Genomic DNA, 26,050 nt, shown 5'->3' on the forward strand with positions numbered 1-26,050 from the left:
CAACACAGACTACACCTTCAGCACCGCCGAACACCTCCACTTCCAGATTCACACCGACCCCCAACACCACCCTCAGAGGAACCCTCGTCTACAGACCCCCTGGACCACGACCACAGTTCAGCGACTTCATCGCCGACTGCTCACAAGCCCTCAACTCCACAGACTACATCCTCCTCGGGTACCTGAACTACCACCTTGAGAACAACAACAACTCCACCACCCTGATTGACAACCTCACCAACCTCGGACTCAGACAACTTTTCACAGCACCCACCCACTCCGCCGGACACACGCTTGACCCCATCTTCTCCGCAAGCTCCCACGTCACCTTCAGCCACACCACCGAACTCCACTGGATCGACCATCGCTGCATCCACTTAACCTTCCGGAAACCCACCACGCACCACCGTACCCACCACGCACCACCGTACCCAACAGATGCCCCACCGCTGCTGGAGCAAAGTCGCCAAAGATCAGCTAGCCACCATCCTCGCCCAGAGCCCACCTGCCGACCCCACTGACCCAGACACCGCCGCCCGCAACCTCAGACAGTGGATCCACCACTGCACCAACACCCTCGCCCCACTCAAAAAACCCTCCAAAAGCTACACCAGCAAGAAAACCATCAAGATCATGAATACCATCCACTCCGGATCTCCGTCAGACCCTTGCCACACCACATCTTCAACAAAGCCAGCACCGCCATCATACCCCATCTCCGGAAAGCCATCAACATCTCCTTCGAGACAGCGACCTTCCCGGAGAGCTGGAAGCATGCCGAGACCAACGCCTTACTCACGAAACCCAAGGCGGACCCCAAGGACCTCAAGAATTTCCAGCCCATCTCCCTGCTCCCGTTCCTGGAAAAGATCATCGAGAAGACCATCAGCAAACAACTAACCCGCTACCTGGAGGAGAACAACATCCTGGACCCATCCCAGTCAGGGTTCCGCAGAAACCCCAGCACCGAAACTGCCCTCATCGCCGCCACCGATGACATCAGAACCCTGCTAGACAATGGAGAAACCGCGGCCCTCATCCTCCTGGACCCGTCAGCCGCCTTCGACATGGTCTGCCACCGCACACTACGAACACGTCTCTACAACGCCAGGATCCAAGAGAAGGCTCGGGACTGGACCACCTCCTTCCTCTCTGGCAGAACAGAGTGTCCGCCTCCCCCCATTCCGCTCCGAAGCCAGTCAGGGTTCCGCAGAAACCCCAGCACCGAATCTGCCCTCATCGCCGCCACCGATGACATCAGAACCCTGCTAGACAATGGAGAAACCGGGGCCCTCATCCTCCTGGACCCGTCAGCCGCCTTCGACATGGTCTGCCACCGCACACTACGAACACGTCTCAACAACGCCAGGATCCAAGAGAAGGCTCTGGACTGGACCACCTCCTTCCTCTCTGGCAGAACAGAGTGTCCGCCTCCCCCCATTCCGCTCCGAAGCCACGAGATCATCTGCGGCGTACCCCAGGGGTCATCCCTCAGCCCAACGCTGTTCAACATCTACATGGCACCGCTCCCCCATGTCGCCAGACGACACGACCTCAACATCATCTCCTACGCCGATGACACCCAACTGATCCTCTCACTCACACTGCCAAAACCAACCTCCATGAAGGAATGAAGGCAGTCGCCGAATGGATGAGGAACAGCCGACTGAAACTAAACTCGGACAAGACGGAGGTCCTCATCCACGGATCCACCCCTTCGGCAAGGGACGACTCCTGGTGGCCGACCGCACTGGGAACAGCCCCAACACCCACCCACCAGGCACGCAACCTAGGGACCATCCTCGACTCCACCCTCTCCATGACTAAGCAGGTCAACGCCGTCTCTTCCTCCTGCTTCAACACCCTCCACATGCTCCGCAAGATCTACAAGTGGATCCCCACCGAAAAAAGAAGTCACCCAGGCCCTCGTCAGCAGCAGGTTGGACTACGGAAACGCACTCTACGCAGGAGCCTCAGCAAAACTCCTGATAAGGCTTTGACGCATCCAGAACGCCTCTGCATTCCTGATCCTTGACATCCCTCGCCGCAGCCACATCACACCCTACCTGAGAGACCTGCACTGGCTCCTCGATAGCAAGAGGATAACCTTCAAGCTCCTCACCCACGCACAGAAGGCACTCCACAACACCGGACCAGCGTACCTCAATGGACGACTCAGCTTCTACACCCCCACCCGCCAGCTACGCTCCGTGACCTCGCCACAATCCCCCGCATCCGAAGAGCAACCTCCGGCTGCAGGTCGTTCTCCCACCTCGCCGCAAAGACCTGGAACACCATCCCCATCCACCTACGGCAGACCTAAGACCTGCTGACCTTCAGAAGACTTCTCAAGACCTGGCTATTCGAGCAGTATCAGCATTCCCCTCCCCCCAGCGCCTTGAGACCCTCACGAGTATGTAGTGCGCTTTACAAATGCAATGATTGATTGATTGACAAAAATCTGGCCTGTTGTCCCATGTTCATCAGTAGATCTGAACAATCTCCCCCTCCTGCATTGCATCTGGCAAATTCTAAAAATCCTTTAATTAGAATTGTGCAGTACAGGTGACATACATTCCTGTTCTCAGCGACATTAACTGCTTCATATGCCCATTTAATGCGATATGATTCTTTTATCAACTGGGACCTTAGGAGTGCAATCGTCCAGATTAACTAAATGAAGCCTATTAAAGTGGCTAGAATTGCATACATTTTGATTGAGTGAAGAAGATTATCCTCTGCTTCTATCAACACATCCATCTTTTGCAGAAATCTGGGCAAATCCAAGTGCTTTTAACCTTTTAATGAAATTGCATGGCTAATACTGCGGGCCTTGAACATTGGGGAAACAAATCATCTTCCTCCAGGAATTGATGTGCTTCCGGAAACCCCAAATTGCTTCTAGACTTGCTGTAAGACCTGGCAGAACTCTTATCTACCAACTGCACGGCTCATACCTGGGTTTGAACCCAAAGATTGTCACGGTTTGCTTCTTTCTTCTTCCTGTTCTTCTCTTCCTTCAAGGCACTGTCTGCCGCCTCCCCAATAAAGGTTTGAATAACATGAGGAGACAGAGACTTCACCTCTTGGTGATATCATTTTCTCCTTGCAGTGCCTGGAATTGCTTTTGGAATGACAACTTTCTTTTCCACAGAAGATGAATTAGAAGAACACTGCCTTCTTTGGGACAAACCTTTCCCCTCTATGGTACAAACAGTAATGAGGGAAATATTTCAGGAGACATCTATTTATATAGTGAGTTGATGGCAAACATGGAAAACATTTTATTTAGCACCGAAATAATGATATCGACCGCTGTGCTGGGAACAGCCATTACTTCAGAAAAATTAAAGCGCATGTCTATCATCACCAAAAATTTTTATCCAGAGTCAATGAGTCCAAAAGAATCGATTGCCAACTCCTCTGTCACAGACAAAGGCCGTGGTGACATTTGTAGTGGTGGTTCAGAAGGCTAAGCCTTCCTTAGGCCTGGCAAACGTGTAGTCTCCTGTGATGTTTTGCACAAGAGCTTTGAGTGATGGAAACCAGAAACGTTGTCGTAACATGAGCCAGGGTGACCACATATTTCTGTAAATTGAGTCCCAGAGTAATTAACAGTGACTAAAATTAGTTCAAGCAATCTACACAACACCTTTTTGTTTTTCACCTTGCAACAGGTACGCCCAGATGAATATTCTGTGATCATTGTGCCATAGGGCTCAAGATGCACCCTACTAATTAAGCCCAAATGTGCCAAAACCAGTCTGGGGTTGCTTGTGTTCCTCCTCACAGAGTACCTGGCCTGGAAATTGACCTGTCCTTGCAATTTGGGCTGGTCTGTTCCTGATGGAGCAGGACCAATGCTGATTAGCATACGACTTGTTCTAATCTGGGGTATCCCTCAGTATCAGTCCAGTTTGGTGAATCACCAGTTCATTGTGGACATATCTAAAGAACCGAGAGCTGCTAGCCCACAGTCTTTTACAAATCAATAATTCACTGGTGCTGTCTAGGTCTCCATCTCTCAGTTTCTACAAGGTTTGAAACTGCTTGCAGAGCTGGATCATCTCAGGATACCAATGAGATAACCTATTTTTGAGAGCAGAGCGGCTTACTTGTTTAATGACATATTGAAGGCATTCTTTGGTGACAGACATACAATCAGCAATGCTCTCCTCCTTTCCACACAAAAGCAATCTTAAACTTATAATATTGTAGAGGAAGACACCATCTCAATCCTCGAAGGCATCTTCGGATTTGGGAAGCCAAAATGGAAATGAATACTTCATGACCAGTGATGACGATAAATGGCTTACTGTACATGCACAGATGGTAGTGCTTTCAGGCCTATACAACAGCTAGATTTTGTTCTCTACCTGGCGGTAGGCTTAGTCTGGACTGGTGGTGCTGCAACTGACATATGCTAAGAACCGTTATGGAGCTTCAGGATTCATTTCCCTCTGAGAAAGCATTGCTTCCAGAACCACTGGGCTCACATCCACTAATCAAATCAAATTAAAAAAAGAGCTTTATTCGATTTTAGACATATCAAATCACAAAAGCAGTCAGAGTTTAAAAACATTTAAAAAGCATTTCATGAATTACATATAAAACAAATATACATAGTAAAAAAGTGTATGCGTATGAAAAAATTAGTATAAAAAGATTAGGTTGGGGGTAAACAAGTATAATTAGAGCAATCCTACATGATTTAATTTAATAAGTAAAAGAGAGCGTTAATACTTTTTCTAGCTCTCAGTATACTCCGTTAAAAACCAGCCATAACTCCTATACAGTAATCACTATCCAACATTTGAAAACACAAAAAAGCAGGTCGACATTGCCTCCTCTTCCCCTTTCTCAGGAGAGGTAGAATTCATCTGGATCTTTCCTTAGAAAAAAATTAGCAAAATAAAACTGCATGGATAGTTGTTTGTAAGGAAAGATCATCACAGGGGCATAAACATAGCTCTCTAGGCCAGTTGTTCATCTCCGGATAGCTAATCAATCGGTGAAATGTTCCAAACCTAAAATGTGTTAAAACATATCTTTCATATCCCCCTGTACAACGTAAAAGATATGGTTGAATGTCATATGTTGTTACAGACAGTTGATGTTGAACAACCGAGGGTTTGCTAATTTCCATTGCTAGCCTGTTTTTCTCAAGGTGGGTCATGCAAATTAATTTAAATTCCTTCCGACAGATGGAGTTTAAAGTCTCAGGCAAAGTGTATAAATCTGGACATCCAAGATCACATAAAAAGTTTTTTACATACTTTAACCAGGTGATTTTAGTTGCATGATCCAAATTCATTGAATCCTTTAATATTTCTTTATTTAAGCCTGTACTGTCGGTGATCCAGATTCGGTGCCAGAGTAACACTCGTTGTATCTTAACAACATCAGAGATTAATGGAATCCCTAACTCCATATGACAGTTAAAAACAGGAGAGCTCGCAATAACCGCTAAAATAAATCCTAAAAACACATTTTCAACAAATTGAATGGGTGAACAGTCCCCAAATGTAGCTACCCACGTTTTCTCATCTATTGCAACTTCTATTGCCTGGAACAGGGGGTGACACAAGGGTCCAGTCTCAGCACAATCCTTTTTAATCTTTACGTAGCACCAGTGGCGGAGATCACGGAAAAATTTGGGGTGGAAGTCGTGTCCTACACAGACGACACAACTGGTTGTGGCCTTGACACAACCAGAGGAGCAGGTCGCCAGCAATTTCAGTACTTGTCTGCAGGAACTGGCGGTTTGGATGGTGAATAATTGCCTCAAACTAAATGGAAATAAGACGGAGGTGCTGATTGTTGGGAAGGTATCCTTCGGTGTGAACCTCGGCTTGGTGGCCTCAAGCGCTGGGCCCTCTACCCTTACCTAGCGATCAAGTTAGGAATCTGGGGGTATGGCTAGATACTAAGATCTCGTTTGAGCACCACACAAGACGGGTGGCAGGCACATGTTTTGGCATCCTGAGGGGGTCTCAGGAAGACATTGGACTTACTGCCAACAACAGCCAGGAAAACCATGGTCTATGCCTTAATAACATCAAGGTTGAGACTACGGGAATGTCCTATTTGGGAGCTAATGCCAAGTGCACTCAGAGGCTGCAGGGCATACAGAATGCGGCGACACGCCTGGTCCTGATGCTGCCTAAGAGAGCCCCTTCGAAGAGGGCGTTGAATACACTACACTGGCATCCGATTAGGGAATGGGTGCTGTTTAAAGCCTTATGTGTTAGTCACCGAATCATACAGGGGAAAGGGCCCATCTATCTCCATAACCTGCTAACCCCATATAATCCTACCCGGCAGCTGAGATCTAGCGGGACGGGGCAAGTCCAGGTTCCGAAATTCAGAAGAGGGAGGATGAGAGGGCGCTCCTTTCGCATTCTGGAAGCTCGACAGTGGTACAAACTTCCTCTGAGACTCCGTCTGGAGAAGTCAGAGCTTGTATTCCGTAAAGAGCTGAAAACTAACTTAAAAAGAGTAGGCCTGGGCTAGGTAGCGGGTGAGTGGGATGAAATAGGAGCTTGAGGCGCTTTGGTTAAAGCTGCACTGCAGCGCGCGGAAACACTAGCCTAGTGTAACCAGGCGCTTTATAAACTCAGTTATTATTATTATTATTTTTGTGGGGGCATCTTATTTAGTGATAAAAAAATAGTGCCTTCACAGCCCGCCAGAACGGGGAGCGATCTTTGCCCAGCGAGGCCTCGTAGAGGGTGCCCCACGCAATTTCTTTTATCTTTTTCTTTCGTACTTACCTTGCCTCGTTGTAAAACTTCCTGCATCTCCTAACTTCATCCTTGTCTCTTACTGTCTCATGAAGGGCCTCCTTTAAATGTGTGTACATTTTTGTACAGCTAGAATCAAACCACCCTTTCCTGTGGGCATATGTGCCCCTGCTTTCGATGTGCAACAAGTTTTTGAAAGTTGTTGTTATTTGGGAGAATGAACTCAATATCAATTCATGAGAACTAGATTCGTCCAAACAATTTAATATTGGATCATATGCCTTAGTGACGATTTGTTTGTTAAACTCCTGCGGGTCTTGGCTCAACCAACGCAGTGTACATCCATTCTGTCTCCCTAGTTCTGCATTCAGGGTCCACACTACTTGATTATTGCGTTTATGCTCTAGAACTGTTGGGAAGGTGATATTGACGCTTATGGGCAGGTGATCACTTATTGCGTTTTTATGTATTTTGCAGCCATTAATATAGCTTGCAAGCTACTTTTCTGTTCACCCTCCTGAGGCGGAAGCCGGGAGGTCCTCCCTCACCCCTTTGAAACTTTTAAAAACTGCTACTTTGTGTATCGCTAGATCTGAATAGCGTTTTATCATTTTTAGGGTGTATTGACATTGCGCTTGAGTAATAAGCGTTTTTACTCGCCACATACCTGTAGCGCCAGCTCACTGCTGCCTGGGCCCACTCTCAGCTGAGCACTGACGCGGAGGGTGTGGTCCCGGGGAACCGAAGCCTCCACAGCCGCCATCTTGGGGGTAAGGAAGCGCTCTGGTGCGCTCTAGTTCCATGTAAAAAGGACGGTCTCCCTCCGCGTAGCGGACGCGATTGCGGACACGCCTGACTCACGCCGGAGTCATGCCGGAGTCATGCCAGAGTCCTGCCCGTCTGCGCCCGTCCGCGCCAGGACGGACGCAGGGACCAGTCCCCCTGTTCCTCCCCTGCCTGGCTCAACCACATACCCGCGCCCCTATCTTCTGCAATTAAATCACGCCACGACCCCCCCCCCCCAACTCCCTGTGCAAACATTCGCTAGACCCCTCGCACAGTCAACATCGCTGCCGATACTGCCCCTATCAACTGATCAAATCGCCTGAGATCAGGCAGAAACAAGCCCACAAGTTAAATATGGCACTTTTGAACTGCCACTCCCTGCCAAAACATGTCTCTGAGATTCCATGTCTACTGCAGGACACGGCACTGGATATACTGTTTCTCACTGAAACATGGCCAGGGCCCAGTTCAGGCCCAGATATTGTCCTGGCTCTGCCCCCGGGCTACTTAATCCAACATCTTGATCGATCAGGGAATATAGGTGGAGGGATTGCTATCCTCTATAAGAATCATTTAGTCTGTCGCCTCTTAGGCAGCCCATTACTGGACTGTGAAAACGTTCATTTCTCGATCACCCTCTCACCTCTAGTCTCCTTCACGGGGCTTTTAATTTACCGCCCTCCAGGATCCCTTGGACAATTCCACAGGTCATTGTTAGAAACGGTCGTAAATCTCGCCAGCTCAGCCTCCAACTTTACTATACTGGGAGATTTGAACCTCCACTTTGACGATCCACATGACACAATAGCTGTGGATCTGGCTCAAGATCTAGAGACTTGCGAGATGCTTCTAACAATCCAAAAGCCTACTCACATAAAGGGACACCTGCTTGACCCCATTTTTTCTAATATCACCGATCTCATCACCTTGCACCCGAAACCGATCCCTTGGTCAGACCATTTCATCATACCTTTCATTTGGAAATTCCCTCCCCCAGCCCCGGCCAAACCCTTTAGCACTAAACAAACAAGACATTGGTCTAAGCTTAAGATAAACGTATGGTCAGAAGCATTAAGAACCACTTTACCGTCCGCCAACCCGGACATCAATATAGCAAACTCAGAGTTCAACCAGTGGATAGAGAACTCACTGGACGCTACCTTACCCAAAAAATCTGTAATCCAAAAAAGGGGATCTATCAACCACCCTTGGTTTAGTCCAGGGCTCCGAAAACTCAAACAGAGCTGTAAAAAAGAGGAAAGACTTTGGAGGAAAGACTTCGATCCGGAGACAAAAATTAAATATAGAATCTCCATCAAAGCCTACAAAGCTGCGCTCAAGGCTACTAAAATAGCCTTTTACGCCGAGAAAATCATTGCATCCCCCATCTGAGCCTCGCTGTGAAGAATTGGCACTTTTCTTTCACACCAAAATTCAAAATATTCTTCTGGCCCTCCCACCCGTCTCTATCCCCGAATCTCCCCTGTCACCCAAACCTCCCTTTCTAGGTTCCACTCCCGAACTTTCTTCTTTCGTTCTACTCACCAAGGATCTGCTATCCCCCCTCCTCAACTCAATCAAAAGTGGCTCCCCTCTTGATTCTGTTCCTATTAACACCTTGAAGCTAGTTATGCCTATCATGGAGTCTCCAGTTATCAACCTGATCAACACCTCGATCGAAACAGGCACAGTCCCCTTGGACTGGAAAATGGCCATGGTCAAACCGCTGTTGAAGAAATTCAATCTTGACCCAGGAGACTTATCTAACTACCGTCCCATCTCCCTTCTCCCGGCCATTAGTAAATTGGCAGAAAAATGTATAAACCAGCAACTGTCCTCATTCCTGGAAGCCTCCAATCTACTCCATCCTTCTCAAACAGGCTTGCGCCCAGGTCAAGGGACCGAGACGGCACTCCTCAAGGTGGTGGAAGAGTCTAGGAGGATCCTGGACACAGGTGGCAATGTGGCCATCATGCTCCTAGACCTCAGCGCCGCTTTTGATACGGTAAGTCACCGAATTCTTTTAGCCCGCCTTAAAGAAACTGGAATCTCGAGAAAGGCTCTTTTTTGGCTCGAATCCTTCCTCTGCGACAGGTATTTCAAAGTATTTGAAGGTGACTGTCACTCTTCGCCTCTTCCCCTGCAGTGTGGGGCCCCACAGGGCTCCTCCCTTAGCCCCACACTTTTTAATGTGTACATGTCCCCCCTGGCCAAGATAGTGGCCCCTTACGGAATTGAACTGATCAGCTACGCTGATGATACTCAGCTCGTGGTTTCTCTTAATCAGGCTGATCTGTCTCACCAGAGTCTGAGCAACTGTCTCATAGAGGTATCACAATGGATGGGCTTATCCCAGTTAAAACTCAATAATCAAAAAACTGAATTGATGTTACTGTGCATCTTTCAACTCCCCTACGCTATGGCCCCCCTCTATGGGTGCTAGCCCGACCCCAAAAAACGTTATCAAGAGCCTTGGGTTCTGGCTTGATGACGATCTTACATTTAAAGTACAAGCCAGAAAAACCGCGGCCACCTGCTTTGGCTTACTTAAATCCATACGAAAAATTCTCCCTCAACTTCCTGATAGAGCCAAAAAAATCCTGGTCCAAGCCATGATCCTGTCGAGGCTGGATTATGGTAACACGCTCTATCTGGGAGCTCCGATCTCTGTAACCCAGAAACTACAGGTGGTGCAGAACTCTGCCGCTAGATTGCTGACGAGCACCAACCATCGCTCCTCAGCTAAGCCAGCGCTGAGATCACTCCACTGGTTACCCATAAAAGAACGGGTACATTTCAAAGCCCTCTGTATTGCCCATAAAAACCTCCAGGGCAAAGGCCCCCCCATCCTGGCCAACTTGATTAAAACTCATAAATCCTCCAGAAACCTTCGTTCGAATGACCAGAACCTGGCACAAGTCAGCAGAATCAATAAGGCCCGCACGGGGGGTCGTCTATTCTCTTATAACATCTCAAGGTTGTGGAACTCCCTGCCCCCACCTCTTCGACAGGAGCCCAACCATCTTTCTTTCCGTAAGAAAATAAAAACCTGGCTTTATCCTACAAACTAATTTCCTCTTTTTACCTCTCCGTCTGTAGCTGAAAGCGCTGGGATGCCTTCGGGTAGCCATGCGCTATACAAGAATTATTTCATTCATTCATTCATTCATTCATCTGTTGGGAGCGATTATAAAATCTTTTGTGGATTCTAAGCCCCTACCTATAAAGGTATGACCAAAGTCCACCCTAGGGGAGCATAGACTGTTAGCAAAGTCAAGATCAATGAATAGCTACTATTTGATAGTACATTTCTGATTTAATCACCTCAGTCTTTAACCCCTTGCATGCTGATGACGGCAGCATGGAAGGGGTTAAAGCCCCAATGAGATTTGAGACATGTACGCAAATTCCCGCCTTAGGTCTCCCAGTGACTGAATTGCTGGAGTGTGTAACGTCTTGAAACCACTTATGTGCACTTCCTCAATCGCCCAAGTTTCTTGTAGACACAATATCTTGATTTTTTTATTAAAATCCCCCCAAACTATGTTGGTCACTTTATTTTTGAGACCTGCAACGTTCCAGAATAGAACACTAACAGATTTGGGTGAAGTTAGTCCATTGCTTTTTCAACCCTAATTAATTGAGCGGGCTCAGGAATTTCTTCACTGTGTACATTGTTAATCCTCAGGTCACTTTTGTGGGGACTGTACTGGTTATTCAGGTCAACTTCGCTAGGTTTTTCAGTTTCATTGCCTTTATCAGGTGCCCTCTGATCTGGGCTGATAGATAGTCATTCAATGTCACTCAGAGACTGAAGAGGTCCAAATCTGTTAGACACCTTTAAGTTGTAAAGTGGGTAGTCAGTGAACTGTCTTAAGGGATAGTTGCTATTTTGCCAGACTGTTTGTGTTGATAAAAAAAATCCTAAACATGATACTCATGTGGGTAATACTCGTGTCTTGAGATCTTAGCAAGATTTCCTTTAACAGGGATTGTGATCCTAATGAAAAGACGAGCAATCGCATTGAAAAAGTGTTCTACTATCTCCAACCCAACCAATTCTCCTCACCATTTTAAACTCTCTGAACATATCCCTAGTCAGCCCAGTTCTAATCCCCAAATAATGTATAGTTTTATTCCTCAGTGACATCCAAGTTTCTTTTTCCTCTGAGGGTAAAGCTGGAACATTGGCTAAAATTACAGAAAAAGGAGTGGCTGCCGGAGGTAAATCGAGGGTCTGTGGTCTCCTTTCATTCTCCAAAGCACTACAGTGAGACGGGTGTATAACAGATTTTGCCTCACCCTCCCGGCTCCTCCCTAGATAGTGTCCCGTTCTTCCTATCCTATTTTGCCCATGCGTATCTCCGCTAGTTGGTGAGGTATTATAAGTATTTCCTTCTGGGTTACAGTGAGTCCCATTTCCCTCGACCTTTGCTCTATCTCACGTCTCTCTTTTTAGCTTTAAGATGGGCTCTTTCCGCGCTACACTCTCAGACTGTAGGTGTGCACTAGATGATATAATATTATACATGCTCCCACTCGGAATAGCCAGGTTCTGCTTTTCTAAAACTTATTCTAAACCTGCTACGATTTTGTCCAGCCTGTCAGATCACTGATAGAGTGTTTGACCTAATCAGTTAATTTGGAAATTAAGCTAGGCAAAATCCCAATCTTGGTTGAGGGTACCTTGCGTTTGTTTTTTAAACAGGATACATTTGCAGTGCCTTGCTTGCTCTGATTTTTCCTTTTTGGCCCTGCTGTTTTTTCATGTTAGTCTTAGGCAACCTAGCTCTGTGTGGGGTCGTGTGTGCACCATTTAGCTGAGTATCCAGGGAATCTGAGCTTGGTAAGTTACAGGGTTTTTTAGCGGGAGGTAAAGTATCACTTTCCACATCACTGGTGGATATATCATCAGCAATGGTCTGGATACACCCATTTTTTGGTTGCCGGGCGTTTATATGACCCAAACTGTGATTATCAACGACCCCGGTCCACAAGTGCAGTTGGTTTGTCCTTTGTTGTGGGGCCCAGTGTGTCTATATTTAATGATTCCTCTAGTGAGGTGATTTGTCTTTCAATAGCACCTACGGCCCCTGTTAGTTAAGCAAAGTCATATATACAGCTATAGGCTTACTTGTCGGTTTCGATGAATGGCTAGCAGTGTTTTTCTTTTACCCATCTTCTTCGCACTGGCTCAGACAGGGAAAGGAAAAGGACCCCTCAGGTAAACGCAGGATGCTACAGCCAAGAGAAAGGGCCCAGCCCGGTCTCTTCCGGCCTCTGACGGACGCAGACCGTCCCGCCCTTGGCCTGGGCACGGGAGTGCTTTAATAGCAGGGAGGGTGATGTCACCTCCCGCGCCGAGTGCTCACCGGGGCCTGCTCAGGGACCGAGTCCCACCCCCAGCTTTGTTGCTGGCTCACCGGGACTGCTGGTGCTGCTGCTGCGTGGTATATAAAACGTTTTCCATGTTTTTTAATTTAACTTTTAATGACTATTGTGCAATAATTGCGATACGGTACTGTAAATTTGTGCTTTTATGTTTTTTTTTGTGTCCAAAATTGAAAACCGAATAAAGCTGAATTGAATTGAAAGTAAAAGTTTCATTCCTCACTTCTCGGCAGAACCTAAAATTGGGTGTCATCATGTGCTGCTTGGGATGACCAGAATACAGAGTCCCTTGCTCACTGCTCCATCAGGATTCAAGCAAGCCGGGCCGACGACGCCTGAAATGGCAGAAACCGGTCCCCGGAAGCTTGTCTCCTTTCTGGTGAAGAATTGGCTTGGTAGTTTGGTCTGCCCTGTTCCCATGATGCACTGGGCCAGGGACAGACTAATTTGCATATAGCCAGGTTCTGAGCTGGGATGGGGCAGTGAGCTAAATAACGGTGATGGATCAAGCCCTGATCTTTGGACTGGGTAAGAGTGGTCTGCTTAATTCAGACACTCTGTTCATCACCACCCCCTTTTCTGAATCAGAATACAAATATAGCATTGCAGTAATTTAATCAATTAAGGATGCCTTCCAAAATCTTAAGTATTTACTCCTGAAAGATCTCCACAGTAGAGGAGGTAGCGCAGCAAAGTCATATAAGGAGTGTGGAAAACATTGTGATGTACCTGGAACACTTTTCTAGTTTTATTTGTTGATAACCTTTTTTTAAATCCAGATTTGATAACAATTTTGCACTGTTTCGCTTGTGTGCCATATTCTAAATGCAGGGTGTAGGTATATTCCTCGTTTGCAAGATTTGGGTGACTCATGTCGACACAGGTTCAAATGTTATTCCCTGCTTGGTGCTTTGGTAAAGGGACAATCGAGGACAACCATGGTATGGGGCTATTGACAATACCCTCACAGCAGGTTTTCAATTTCGTCTACACCTTGTTTTTGGATGTTTAATGGTACTTCCCTGAAGTGGTGAGCTATCAGTTCAGTTTATTCAGCTAAGTGCAGATGAATTTATCAATTTTTGAGTTTCCCCATATCTTGAAAGAGCTCACAAAACATTTGGCAGACATCTGCAGTCTCCTCTTTTGGAACCTTAGCATCAGGTTGACACAGAATATGTAGAAGACCCATTCTGATTGCATATCTAAAGCTGAGAAAGCATCTGGTACCAGCGGCGGCCTCCACTACACAGATATCAGTTTCAGCAGAGTGATGAGTTTCATATGAAGCCGGTCTAGACATGTGGACGGTTCCTTTGAGTCGTAGGCATAAAAGCATGCATCAATGATGGTTTGTTAGGTAGAGCTGCAACTGTGCTATCAGTCATGACATTGTGGTTAATGGAGCTGATACTCCTGTGACGACAATGTCCAAAATTAGCTCTGGCAGTTTGTCGTCATCATCTGTCAGGACATTGCCTTGAATAGAGAAGACTGGCTGTTTTCATTCTCTCTCTAACTCTCTCTCTCTGAGGATGATGATGTGGGTGAAGAATCATAGTGAGATTTGATGAGGTTGATTTGCTTTGGTTTCAGATTGTTTTGTGTCTACGGCAGATGATTCATAAGTGACAATTTTTCCACAGTTGAGGCTATGAGAAGTAGGACCTGGACCGGTGTGAGTGACAGGCGATATCCCCACTTGTGATATAGACCCTTAAGGTCATTACTTTTGATGTACAAGACTTTAACAATATTTACCAGCTCCTCAGTTATATTTAGAGATTTGGGTCTTGTTAGAAATGGGGATCTCTAGTTGGCAGCCGCTGGTGACTAGGTCCAAATAGGCATCCTTCTTCCTAAATCAGAGTAAGGGGGCTACACCCTTCGATAATCCCTGCTCAACCCTGTGGTAACGTAGCACGAGCAGGCAGACAGAACTATCTCAGAGGCAGTGTGTGAAGCATTTATGACCATACACAATAACAGGAAAGACAATACAAAAAGGACACCACTAGTAGTTATAGAAAAATAGTAATCTTTATATAGACTGAACACGAGACTAAAAGCGCTCAAGGAGCCAGAGTGCACATAATTACAGATTCACTTCAAAAGCAATAAAGGCACACAGAAAGTGTGGGGAACGAACTTAGTTCGAGGCCAGGGTCCTCGTAACCGGATGATGCACAATTTACCTGAGATTTAATTGGGCACCGCACGCAGCCACACAAGGAAGCCGCGGTGTGGACAGGCGGACTTGCAGCGGCCACAGCTCCCAGCTGTAGCGGTCCGCGGTGTGCACTCATAATAATCCTGGGACGGGCTTAAAGGCGGGCACCCAGCGGCACACGCAGGTGACAACCAGATCCTCGAAGTGGTGACTTAGTGCGGGCACTCAGCGGCACAGCCCCTCAGCTGCAGCAGCCCACAATATCAATAGCGCGGATTCTCATAGGGCGGCAAATGCGGGCACTCAGCGGCACAGCTCCTCAGCTGCAGCGGCCCACAATAGCTATAACGATGACTTTGGTAACACAGGCAAATGCGGGCTCTCAGCGGCAATAGCTTCTCAGCTACGGCGGCCCACAATAGCGATAATGATGACTTTCAGCCTGTGTTCCCTGCAGTAGAACCAGAGGCTATGGAATTCTCAACAGAGGCCTCACCTGCAAGTAGAATCCCCCTCAAATAGGAATCCAGGCGGCTGATGGGTGAAGTCTAATGTCCCCGAGACTTCAGCAGGATGCAAGCTCAAATCAGGCCCTTGGGTAGTTGCTTCAGCAAGATGGATGAAAGTTTCAAAGTCCTTTCCCTCTAGTTACATGGACAGAGCTTAGTCTGGACATCCAGAAGTAACACACTGTGTAGGGGTTTTAGCTCAGATCTTTACACCCCAAAAGTCTTTGTTCTCAATAAGTCACAAATCAATGAACCCAGCCAGAACCAGTTTGGTGTCATCCTGGAGCACTTTGTTTTCAAGGCTGCATCCTGCCTTTCAGGTAGAGGGGGTCTGCTATCAGAGGCACAGTGGGAGGTGGAGCCACCATTCACCTTGCCAGGCACAGCCCTGCTCTGATAAAAGGGTCACCCCTCCCCATACTCCACTGCAGATCTCTCTATTCAATCCAGGTCGGGCTCAGCCTACCCTGACCCTTCAAAACAGCCAATACACATAACAGCAGGGCACACTGGAAGGTTTAGGCAAGAAAATACCTACTTCCTAAAAGAGGTATTTTCCATCACAGAATATAAAAATAATCGTCACTAAAAGATGCACTGTCATATTTGGAGCTCAGGCATACTAAACTGGACTTTCCTATCATGTTCCTTGGGTCAATTAGGATTATACCAATTCATACAGTCAATTTACAATAAGGAGCATTCGCGCTGTGGCACTGAATGGCAGTGGCACAGCGCCTAGAGCATCTAACACCAGCAAACACAGAGAAGACAAAAGCGAAAAATGGAAGGGAGACCCACCCCAATGGTGCCAGGTCTAACAGGTCTGTTTATTAAATTAGCCGACAGTATAACAGCCCTTAGCTAAGGTTAGTATTTTTTCGAACTTGCAGAATTTTTGTAGCCACTTTTGCCGGAAAGAGACAGTCACATCTGGGAATTGTCTGTGAATGGAAAGCCTCTTCACAGCTCCTTCAAGCGTGCAACAAATTTGTCAATCTATGTATCACTTATAATCCACATTTTCGTGGTGAAAAAAACTATGTTATTAAACTGCCTTTGAGACTGATATGAGACATGGATTTTTGCAAAACATTTTCCCAGGCCCCAAAAGGTATGGTCTGTGGTCTGACCGAGGGCTGCACTGATGCCTGCAGGGTAAGAGTCAGGGGTGGTGTAAGGTGGGAAGATGGGCATTGGGACAGTAAAGCATGAACATGGTGCGGACAGTGAGTCATGGAGTTATTTTGAGGCTCAAACCATATCCTTTCTATGCCTTTGCCCTCTGAATTGACATTATAAGATGATAGAGGTGGGCAAGCCAAAGGAGGCCCGGGCCAAGCTCGAGCCAGATGCCTGGCTCAGCATCACGTTCTCTTGGAGCCTCTAGCCCAAATCTAAACAAACCTCATGTAGCTTCTGTCTACCACTAATGCTCTAACATCATGAGCCAATAATTAAAGACAAAGCATTAACTTTTGAAGAAAGACTCCTAGTGACTGAATCCCACACTGTGAAACCAGAAAACCTGGGATCAATCCCGGCTTCCCCACTTTAATAAATTGAGTGATCAAAGACAATTGTTATCACTTTGCCTCCTTTTTCTTCAGTATCATATGGGAGCACCTTGAAATACATGAGTTCAGGATGTGTGCAGTACAAAACCTTCTCTTGTGTTTGATTTAATAAACTATAATGCTGTTTTAAGTGCAATAATAACCGAGGTTACCAGAGGGTGCACATGACAAATGTCTTACCTTGATGTTCAGTAATGACACTGTTAACATCGCTGGGGAAGGGAAGAATGTTTTGATCTTCATGTTTGAAAACTATTACTTCTAGTAAATACCTGTCAATGCAGTGATATAATCATATATTCTAAGGTGAATTGTTTTTGTATGTTAATGAAATACATTTTGTTTGGATGTTGAAGAGAGCTTCTCATGCTTTTACATGAGTGTTGCATAATCTGTTTAAAAATGAACGTGCACCTAAAAATAAGTGGTTTAGGGCACCTTCTTTGCTTTATTTGAAGGGTAAACACATGCTTAACCACTTTCTGAGTTAGTGCTCAGTCAAGTAAACAAGAGCCCAGTGCTTCTGTTCACAAGAGGACTGCAAGTGGTCTCATGGCTGCACTTTGAGTAACTCCGGTATTTTTATTTTTTTTGCAGTTTTATATAGCGGGAACTCAACCCTAAGGTATCAGAGCACTTTACATGAGAACCAGTTGAATTACAGACGGACATATGTATTTTTCGGGCAGAGAGAGATTAATTGATTTGCCCAGAATCACAGGATGTTTGAGCCTCCCGCCAGACTCGAACCTGGTCCCCCAGCTCCCAAGTCGGCCGCCCTAACAGTTAAGCTAGAGCTCCCCTTGCTTTCTTCAAATTAAAAGGCAATACCTCTTGTAGCAGGTTCAATACAGTGCATTAGGAGGGATAATGAGTCCTTTCCATGTTCGATAGCAAGGGAGGGCACCCATGTATATGTCAAACTCCTCAAACCACCTGCACCAATGCGGAACCAGGATATTAGTGTGCAGTAAACTGCAGGGGGGCAAGGCACACAGTGAATCGACCCACGCTTGCACATGCTGCAGAGCAGCTCAGATGTCTGTGGTCAGAATATGCCAGGTTCAGTATTTACTGCAAGTGCCTCATCTTCAGAAGAGAAGACAACATGGTCTTTGCAAACGCGAGCAGTGCGAGGAAAACCGGGGACAGGCAGGGTGAGTAAACCGCGAGCCTCCCTGTCACCAGTGTAAAGACCGCAGGCCATGTTCCCACACACACAGCTGTACCTTCACTCCGGGTTACCTGCATAGACAGATGTAGCAGACAAGATCACCATCAGGTAAGTGGTAAAATGAAGGCAGGGCCCTTTCATCTTCACAGTAGGGAAGACTTGTTGTTGTCTCCTCTCCGCTTTGCGAGGAGCACTTTCTGGCCATCCCACCTTTCTCCCGCCCAAACACACTGCGAGCACAGGGGTGGATCCGCCCCCTGCGGGAGGAAGTGACGTCAGGATCAGGGGTCAGCAAGCACACTACAGAGCCCAGAGAAATAAGGAGAGGATTTTGGGACAGCCATAATAAAGGGCAGAAGAGAATCTGGAGGTAGAAGCACTGCGTCTAGGGTAAAAGGCGTGCAGGGGCTGAGAGGAGAGAAGCACGATGGCCCAGGAGAAGAGAGTGGTTCACAGGCTCCGGGGATGAACCACAGTGTCTCAGATGAGGGAAGAATCGAGAGTCTGGCAGTGTAAGACATTGTGTTATTAGTTAAGATAGCGAGAGCCCTGCTCAAGCAATAGACACAATCCTTCTCATGGTGAACCAACAAAGTGACTAATTAAACTTGTGCTTAACCCTCAGATAGCTTGGCACAAAATAAGTCCGGCCTAACCTAGAGGTAATGTGTAAAGTATTTATACACCACTCAAACAGTAATAAAGTGAAAACACAACAAAAGGAAAAACCCAAACCAATTTAGAAAAATAGAGAACATTTTAATAAATAAAAGAACACCTGGGGCTATAGTATGTATTAGGGCACACTTTCCTTGTTTGCACCTGACACACCTTGAAAAAAAAAGGTGCACCAGGTGCAAACAGAGAAAGTGCGCCCTATTACATAGACTGCGCTGCCCCCAGGGCACCCACAAATTCGTGCTACTATGGCAGCAGCGCATTCAAGTGAAATATGGAGCGGCTTTAAAGCAGCCGCTCCATGTTTCAGTGTGCAGGCAACAACCCACCTGCACTTTAAAGGAGGATTAGAGATCCCCTTGCAGGTGGGTGCAGTCAGTGACGGTACCTGCCTGCAAGGGGAAGTCCGGGGTGTCCATAGGACCCCCTTTACCCCATGCAGAGGGCTGCTCTCAGGGGCGCACTAACAGTGCACCACCTTTTAAATGGTGCACTGTCAGTGCGCCTCCTGACAGTTTCTTTACCTCTGCGCCCGCGTCTCTAATACGGCGCAGGCGCAATAGGATTCCCTCATTTGCATGGGGTACGCCCTCATGCAAATGAGGGAATGCCCCATGCAGATAGTGCTGGCACTTTATGAGCGCCAGCGCTATCAGTATTATAGAAGGGGAGGCACAAGTGTCTGTGACCCCTTCTGTAATACTAAAGTGCCCCAGGGGTGCGCAAAGCGGGTGTAAACGCCCATTGCGCCTACGGTGCACTCTCTGCAATACAACCCCAAACTGTCAAAAATTCAGTTAAGTCGAACCGGATATATACATTTTAAAAGTTTCAGATCAAAATATTGCAGAAAATTCCACTCACGGTTATCTGGTCGTGCTAGATCGGCTCAAAGTCAAAAGTTTTGGATGACCGGGCTAGATCGTGGGTTGGGTACATGGACCAGGTTAGTCCTGGTGAAGAGTTTATCTTTCTTAAACAGTCCAAGTCCACATAAGAAGCCTCAGCTGGAGTTTCACGTTGGCAACATCTGCCATGAGATCATTGCTGCCTGAAGAGCAGGTTGTTGCTCGAGCTTTGAGTTGGCAGGAGTTGCAGGCGGTCGCTACAGGTTCAAAGAGCAGGTCTGCTCGAGGTCGCAGAGTCCAAACCTTCTGGATTTTCACCTGTAGTTCCGTCTTTTAAGTTTTAAAGTAGGAGGATTACACTCTGAAGCAGCAAGGGTCTAGCAGGCCCAGCTGGAGCTGGTCAGCTGAGCAGTTCCAGGGAATGCCTCCCTTCTGGAAGTTTGTTGTGCAACTGTAGCTCAAACAAGAGGTCAGCCAACTGACCCTTGGAGTCACTTCTGGGGATCCTGGGTTCAAAGCAAGCTGGTCCAGTCTTCCTTCTGCAGAGACCAGGACAGTCCTCCTTCTGAATTTTCCACAGGTCCTGGAGTGCTCTGATAAGTGGTATTTAAAAGGAAGGTTTAAGCCTAGCAAAAGGTTTATTTTGCCAGTTAGAAATGGCAGTTTAAAACTACACTACAGCTTACACTGGCAGGCCTGAGATGTTTTACAGGGCTATTTTAGTGGATGGCACAATGGGTACTGCAGCCCACTTGTAGCATTTAATTTATGGGCCCAGGGTACATGCAGTACTATATACAATGACTTAGAAGTAAATTAAATGGGCCAAGAAGGTGTATACCACTTTTACCATGTTTAAGAGGGAGAGGGCACAAACACTTTACCACTGGTTAGCAGGAGTAAGGTGCCCAGAGTCCTAAAATCCCAAACAAACGGTAACAGCAAAGTAAGGCAAAACTCTGGGGCGACCCTGCAGAAAGGCCACGATTCAACAGGGAAGGAGAGGTGAACATAGTCCGGGGGAGAAGAGAACAAGTTTTGGAAGAGGAGCCAAAGACAGAGGATTGTCTGGCCTTCTATTTTTCAGATAAAACCATGGAACATTGTGCGGTTTGGCCATGAAGGTGCAGGATATTCAGTTTTCTCCCAGGTAGTGACACAAGACGACATACAACTTCTAGGCGGCTGTCTTTCAGCCATCAAAGAATGCACTGTACTGACTGCTGTGCAGTGCGATCCTATTCTTTTATTTGGCATTCCCTAGAGCATTAACCATCTAAAGGCCACTGAAGGTGCTCTATGTGAGGATCTGCTATTCATCGCCACGGCACAGGGATCTCTCACCCATAGTGGTCATCGACCACTATCAGAGGATCACTGCTATGCCCTCATCAGGTTAAGGAGAGACTTTGCAGTTGGCACCAAATGATGTACATGGAAGCAAGTATCCCTTGGGAATGATACTGTATTTCCCGGTAGCTGAATGACTGCACTTCATGTGTGTAGTTAGCTGAACTTCAGATGTGTCTGATGTTTATGGCTCCTGGGTTTGCCTGTGATGTCTAATGATACATGGGTGGATGGAGTTCACAAGGACACATTGGTTACAACACAAGATGTTGGAATGCCCTGAACCTCAACAGATAGACAGGGGAATTCACATTTACATCCTGGTAGTGCTAGTGGCACCCTGATATTAGAAAGGTTTGCCTTGCAACAAACTTTGATGGTTACTCAAGTTCACGAAAACATTACTAAGAGAGAGAGCAAAGCCGATTGACATGATAATTGTTTTGGCCAACCTACAGGACCCCACAAGACTTTAAAATATGATAGTGATACTCTTGCCCAAATTGGGGCACCACCATGAAGCAAAATATAACTAAATTATCCCACAAAGGGTATTATGGGGCGATCCTTCCCAGGAGCAATGAATAATAAATGAGCGGCCCAGGCTGCTCATTTATAAGTCTTTCCCCCATTTCTGTTTTTTGGGGTGTTCCAGTCCCACTCAGAACACCCAGAGCTTTTATTTGTTAGGGGCAGCAGGTGAAGCCTCAGGGCCTTCTTGGCCCACCACCTTCCTGCAAGCAGCCCCATTTCGTGGGGCTGTGCAGGAGCAGGGCACTTTTTTTGTAATTGGTTATTCTTGTCCTACCCGGGACACTCAACAAAGTTTTTCATGTTGAAGGCTACGGGGGGAGGCTCAAGATCCCCGCAGTTCCTGCGACTCTCCAGGTAGCACCCATCCTGCTGGAGATCACTCTTTTATTTTCCTCCTGCCCAGAGGGAGCAGCCTTAATTTCTGCTGCCGCAGGCAGAAGCAAAACTGTGTTTTGAGCCTAGAAGAGTGTAGGCAGGGAATTAGACTTATATTCCCTGCCCACATTCTTCTGAGCAAGGAACAAGACAGAGTCCCAGGGATAGTGTCCCCATGACACAGTCTCTGGCCTTACAAACGCTTGGAGAGTGAGCTGCATGCTCCCTTACCCATAAATAAACAAATCAGCCACTGGTGATGATGCCTGGGGCCTTGAAATGGCTCAGGAGGAGTGCCCCATGCTCCTATACCCAACATATTGAAAGTGGCCCCAGTGGATGGCTTGGAGAAGGAAGCAGAACGCCCCCTCCCCAAAAACATTAGTTGCTCCATGGCACGATGTCATAAATGATGTCATACAACATGTCATGATTGATTTAATATGTGAGGCAAAAAGCAGTTCACGGTAGCAGTGCAAATTATAGTTAGCTCTCTGAAATATAACTGGTGAATTTCTGTGTTTTTTTTTGTTCAAAACGTTATGTTGGCACAGACATATTCACCTAATTATAATGTTAGTATAAACAACAAGAAACTGGTACAAAGGCCAAAGAACAGGCCGCACTACAAGATGTAAGGGAGAAAGTAAAAGTTTGTATTATGAGTTGCTGGTACACTAGAAGTAGGGTCAGCTACCAAAAAAAACATATGTAAATAACCCTCTAAAATGGGGGTCAGTAACTGTAAATTAAAGTTCTGAGTACTCAAAGTTCAAACAGAGTCAGACGTCCAATCCAAGGGTCGTAAATTGTCCACTTTAATCCAATTCATCAATTCAAGCCAAAGGGAAAGTTGCTGTACATCCAATCGGAACAGCAGTGGTACAAATGAGACTTTCAGCCAACACGTGTTTCGTCGAATAGCAAATTATGCCTCGACTTCTTCAGGGCTGTAAGTATTAAATAAACAAATAAAATTACAGTCTGAATATTAAGTTACAGATGATCACCGTCACACAACATTGGTGATTCCAGGTGGAAGAGAGGATATATCTTTGCTGACAGATCTGAAACGAACATGTAATCTTGTGTTACAGCTTGGACACCGGAAAAAGATGACAGCAATAGTGCGGGAACATGACAGCTTACAAATAACAAGCAAGTATGAAGCATGTTTGAGGAGCAATCTTTTGTATCTTTTTGGCACAAGGAGGTTGATGTCATGAAGTGATGCTTATTTAATTCTTAAAGGAGTTTAGAAAAATGCTGGCTTGTGAGGATGGGATCTTCCTACTGGCAAGAACAATGGAGGAGGATGCAGTGTTTCCTGTATCTCTGCTCAAAGGCCTGGTGCATACATAAGTGACAACACTGATACACACATGATGAAAGGCTTGCTTCACATTTAGGGAATGCTATGGAGCATATCTGAGGAAAATACTTATTACCACTGGAAGGGGCAGCTGCAGATGTGAAGGGCTGCGTGGTGCGTATTTGGGAGGCAGTCACGGTCTAACCCATATTTTTCTATGGATGTCTTAAAATCTGGGGGACATACCTGGGGTCCAACTTGGTGCATTTTGAGGGACAATAAGGTGTTGCCTAAAGAATGTTTTTGTGCAGTCTGAGGCATATCTTTGGATAGTCTTATATTTTGGTACAGTGCATATCTGAGGGTAATTCACGTGTTTTTGAGGAAGCCAAATTTTCATCATGGGGGCCATTCCAGCAGTTGATTTCGGCTGCATGAATTGAATGTCATACCTAGTATTTTAACATAGATCCTTCTGCTTACTCACACAGTTTCTCTTATTTCCTCATGAAAGCATCGGCATATTTTAAGAGTTTGTACATGTGCCACTCTACGGCAATTTTGCCCCAACAGCACTTGCAAGCCAGATCAGGGAAGATCGTGCCCTTAATAGGAAAGCAAAACTGCATGTCCCAAAATGCAAAGAGTTCTTGGCAAGAAAAATCATTGGACTGTCTGTCGTGGCATACAATATAATAGATAAAGAGTTAATGTTATTTCCATATCTTTTGTAACACATGAAGCATCACATGTTCATGTCTGTATGGGCTCCTTCCATATATCTGAGCCTCTGTATAAGGCATGTTTGTTCTAATTCTGGTCACATGAGTGTGATTAGGAGGGATGGTAGTCTGTTTAAGCAATTGAATTTCATGTTGTTATCTATTTATATTAATGGCAGCTCAGTAGTTAGAACCACTGCTTACAAGAGCAGTCCATAATATGGAGGTCACACATTAAAATTCCACTAGATGTATGTCGCATCTTATTCATGTGGGCTAACGAAGTGAGTGCTAATGATGCCAGACGGATGTTATTGTCAAATGCATCACCCAGTATGACAAAGTCATTTAACAACGTAATGCATTCTGATTCTTATAGATTTTTAAACTTCTTTTGCGTTATGAATGTACGAGAATGCAATGTTTCACTGATAATAAATTGCAGTTAGCAGGTGCTATAGTTTGAAACAAAAAAAATGAAATCGGACAGGTTGCAATATTTGAAACTGAGAGAGAGATGTGAAGGGGGCGTGTTAAACACGATATAATTGCAAGCAATCCTATGTATTGGGTAAATGATAACCTTCACCAGTCCTTACTTTTTAGCAGAGAACACTTTGCATTGTGGGCTGTTTTTAGACCACTTACAAATTCTTACATTGCACAAAAGTGGGTTGTAAATGTAACCTTATTACATGAATTAATCTTATTACATAGACTTAACTGGTTTGTTCTGCTCATGATAAAGAGTCGCTTAAAGTGTCACACATAAAGCAATAGAATGTCAGTCGGCGGCACATGAAAACATGAAAATGTCATAGTCAAACTGAAAACTTGCAGCTATGAGTATTTTACGACACAGGCCATGCCTGCTCCTCCTAATTATGGAACTGCTTCAGTGAAATGTTTCGTACAGAGACAGGTTCATCCAGGCTCTGGGCTTGTTTGACAGTTTTTATATCTTAACACTATCACACAAGCACAGAGCGGTGATGAACTATTCTCTAGCATACTAAGGGATAGAGGTCCTACCGCAGATCCAAAACGCTACAAAAGACGTGTGAGGGCACAGAGAATATTTACACACCTCTTCATAGCAGTGCACAAGAGCGACCACACGCTGCTCCTGCCCCTCATGTTTAGGAGACACACAGACCCCACAGTACACAACTGCTTCAGGAAGATCACTGCAACTTCCTTGCACAAGCCCAACCCCTCATAGAAAACAATCCACAAATACACCCAACCCACACAATGATGGGAAAAGAATACACAATTCACTTTAGAAATCATACATTGTCACCCATGCACACTAATGTGTCAAGTGAAGGGTAGGGCTATAAACCAAAACTCTGATTCAGCCCCGCCGACCAGGATTATGCCTTCGTTTCCTTTACTAATTCTTCAGGAAAATGTAAAACCCAATCCAATTGTAAAGTGCAATAATAAATATGGCTATATAACCCATGGGTTACACAAAAAGAAATACCTAGGAGAGCCGGTGGTACACATCCAGCTCCAACCGCTCTCCGGATTATTTCAAAATGTAGAGAACCTAGTAACAGAGCATCCAGGCAACCATCAACATTCCACATGGCACAGCCTGGAATGGAACATATGACTTGCTAATACAGTATGAAGCTACAATGCTAAATGAAATAGGAGAGAAAGTACAGTATATGTCCTATTAGGAAGTCGCATATTCATAAAGCTGACACTGCTCAGGAATCGATCTAAGTATCCAATCACTTGTTTGACAGATTTGTGATTGAGCACTGTATTGTGTTGTTTTTGCATGTTATTTCATTGTTTACTTGGTAATATTAGATTGCAAGGTGTAGTAATAAAATGATGTAGGGTCCACACTGCGGATGTCTTCAT

At 45.9% G+C, this 26,050-nt stretch overlaps 1 protein-coding gene across 3 annotated transcripts in view; it reads right to left on the reverse strand.

Annotated features, from left to right (window-relative positions):
* Positions 1–25,682, reverse strand: part of PSPH (phosphoserine phosphatase) — a 186,839-nt gene extending 161,157 nt beyond the window's left edge. The window contains exon 1 of one of the 3 annotated variants that reach the window (XM_078679392.1): positions 25,659–25,682. In XM_078679392.1, coding sequence (XP_078535518.1) covers positions 25,659–25,681 — 23 coding nt within the window. In that variant the 5' untranslated portion in view covers position 25,682. Of the gene's footprint in view, positions 1–18,421; positions 18,538–25,256; positions 25,365–25,658 lie in introns of those variants that run through there. The other 2 variants (XM_078679391.1, XM_078679390.1) reach the window with 2 other exon arrangements.
* Positions 25,683–26,050: the final 368 nt, after the last annotated feature.

This window comes from Lissotriton helveticus, chromosome 3_1, assembly GCF_964261635.1.
Source record: "Lissotriton helveticus chromosome 3_1, aLisHel1.1, whole genome shotgun sequence".
NCBI classification, from domain to species: domain Eukaryota; kingdom Metazoa; phylum Chordata; class Amphibia; order Caudata; family Salamandridae; genus Lissotriton; species Lissotriton helveticus.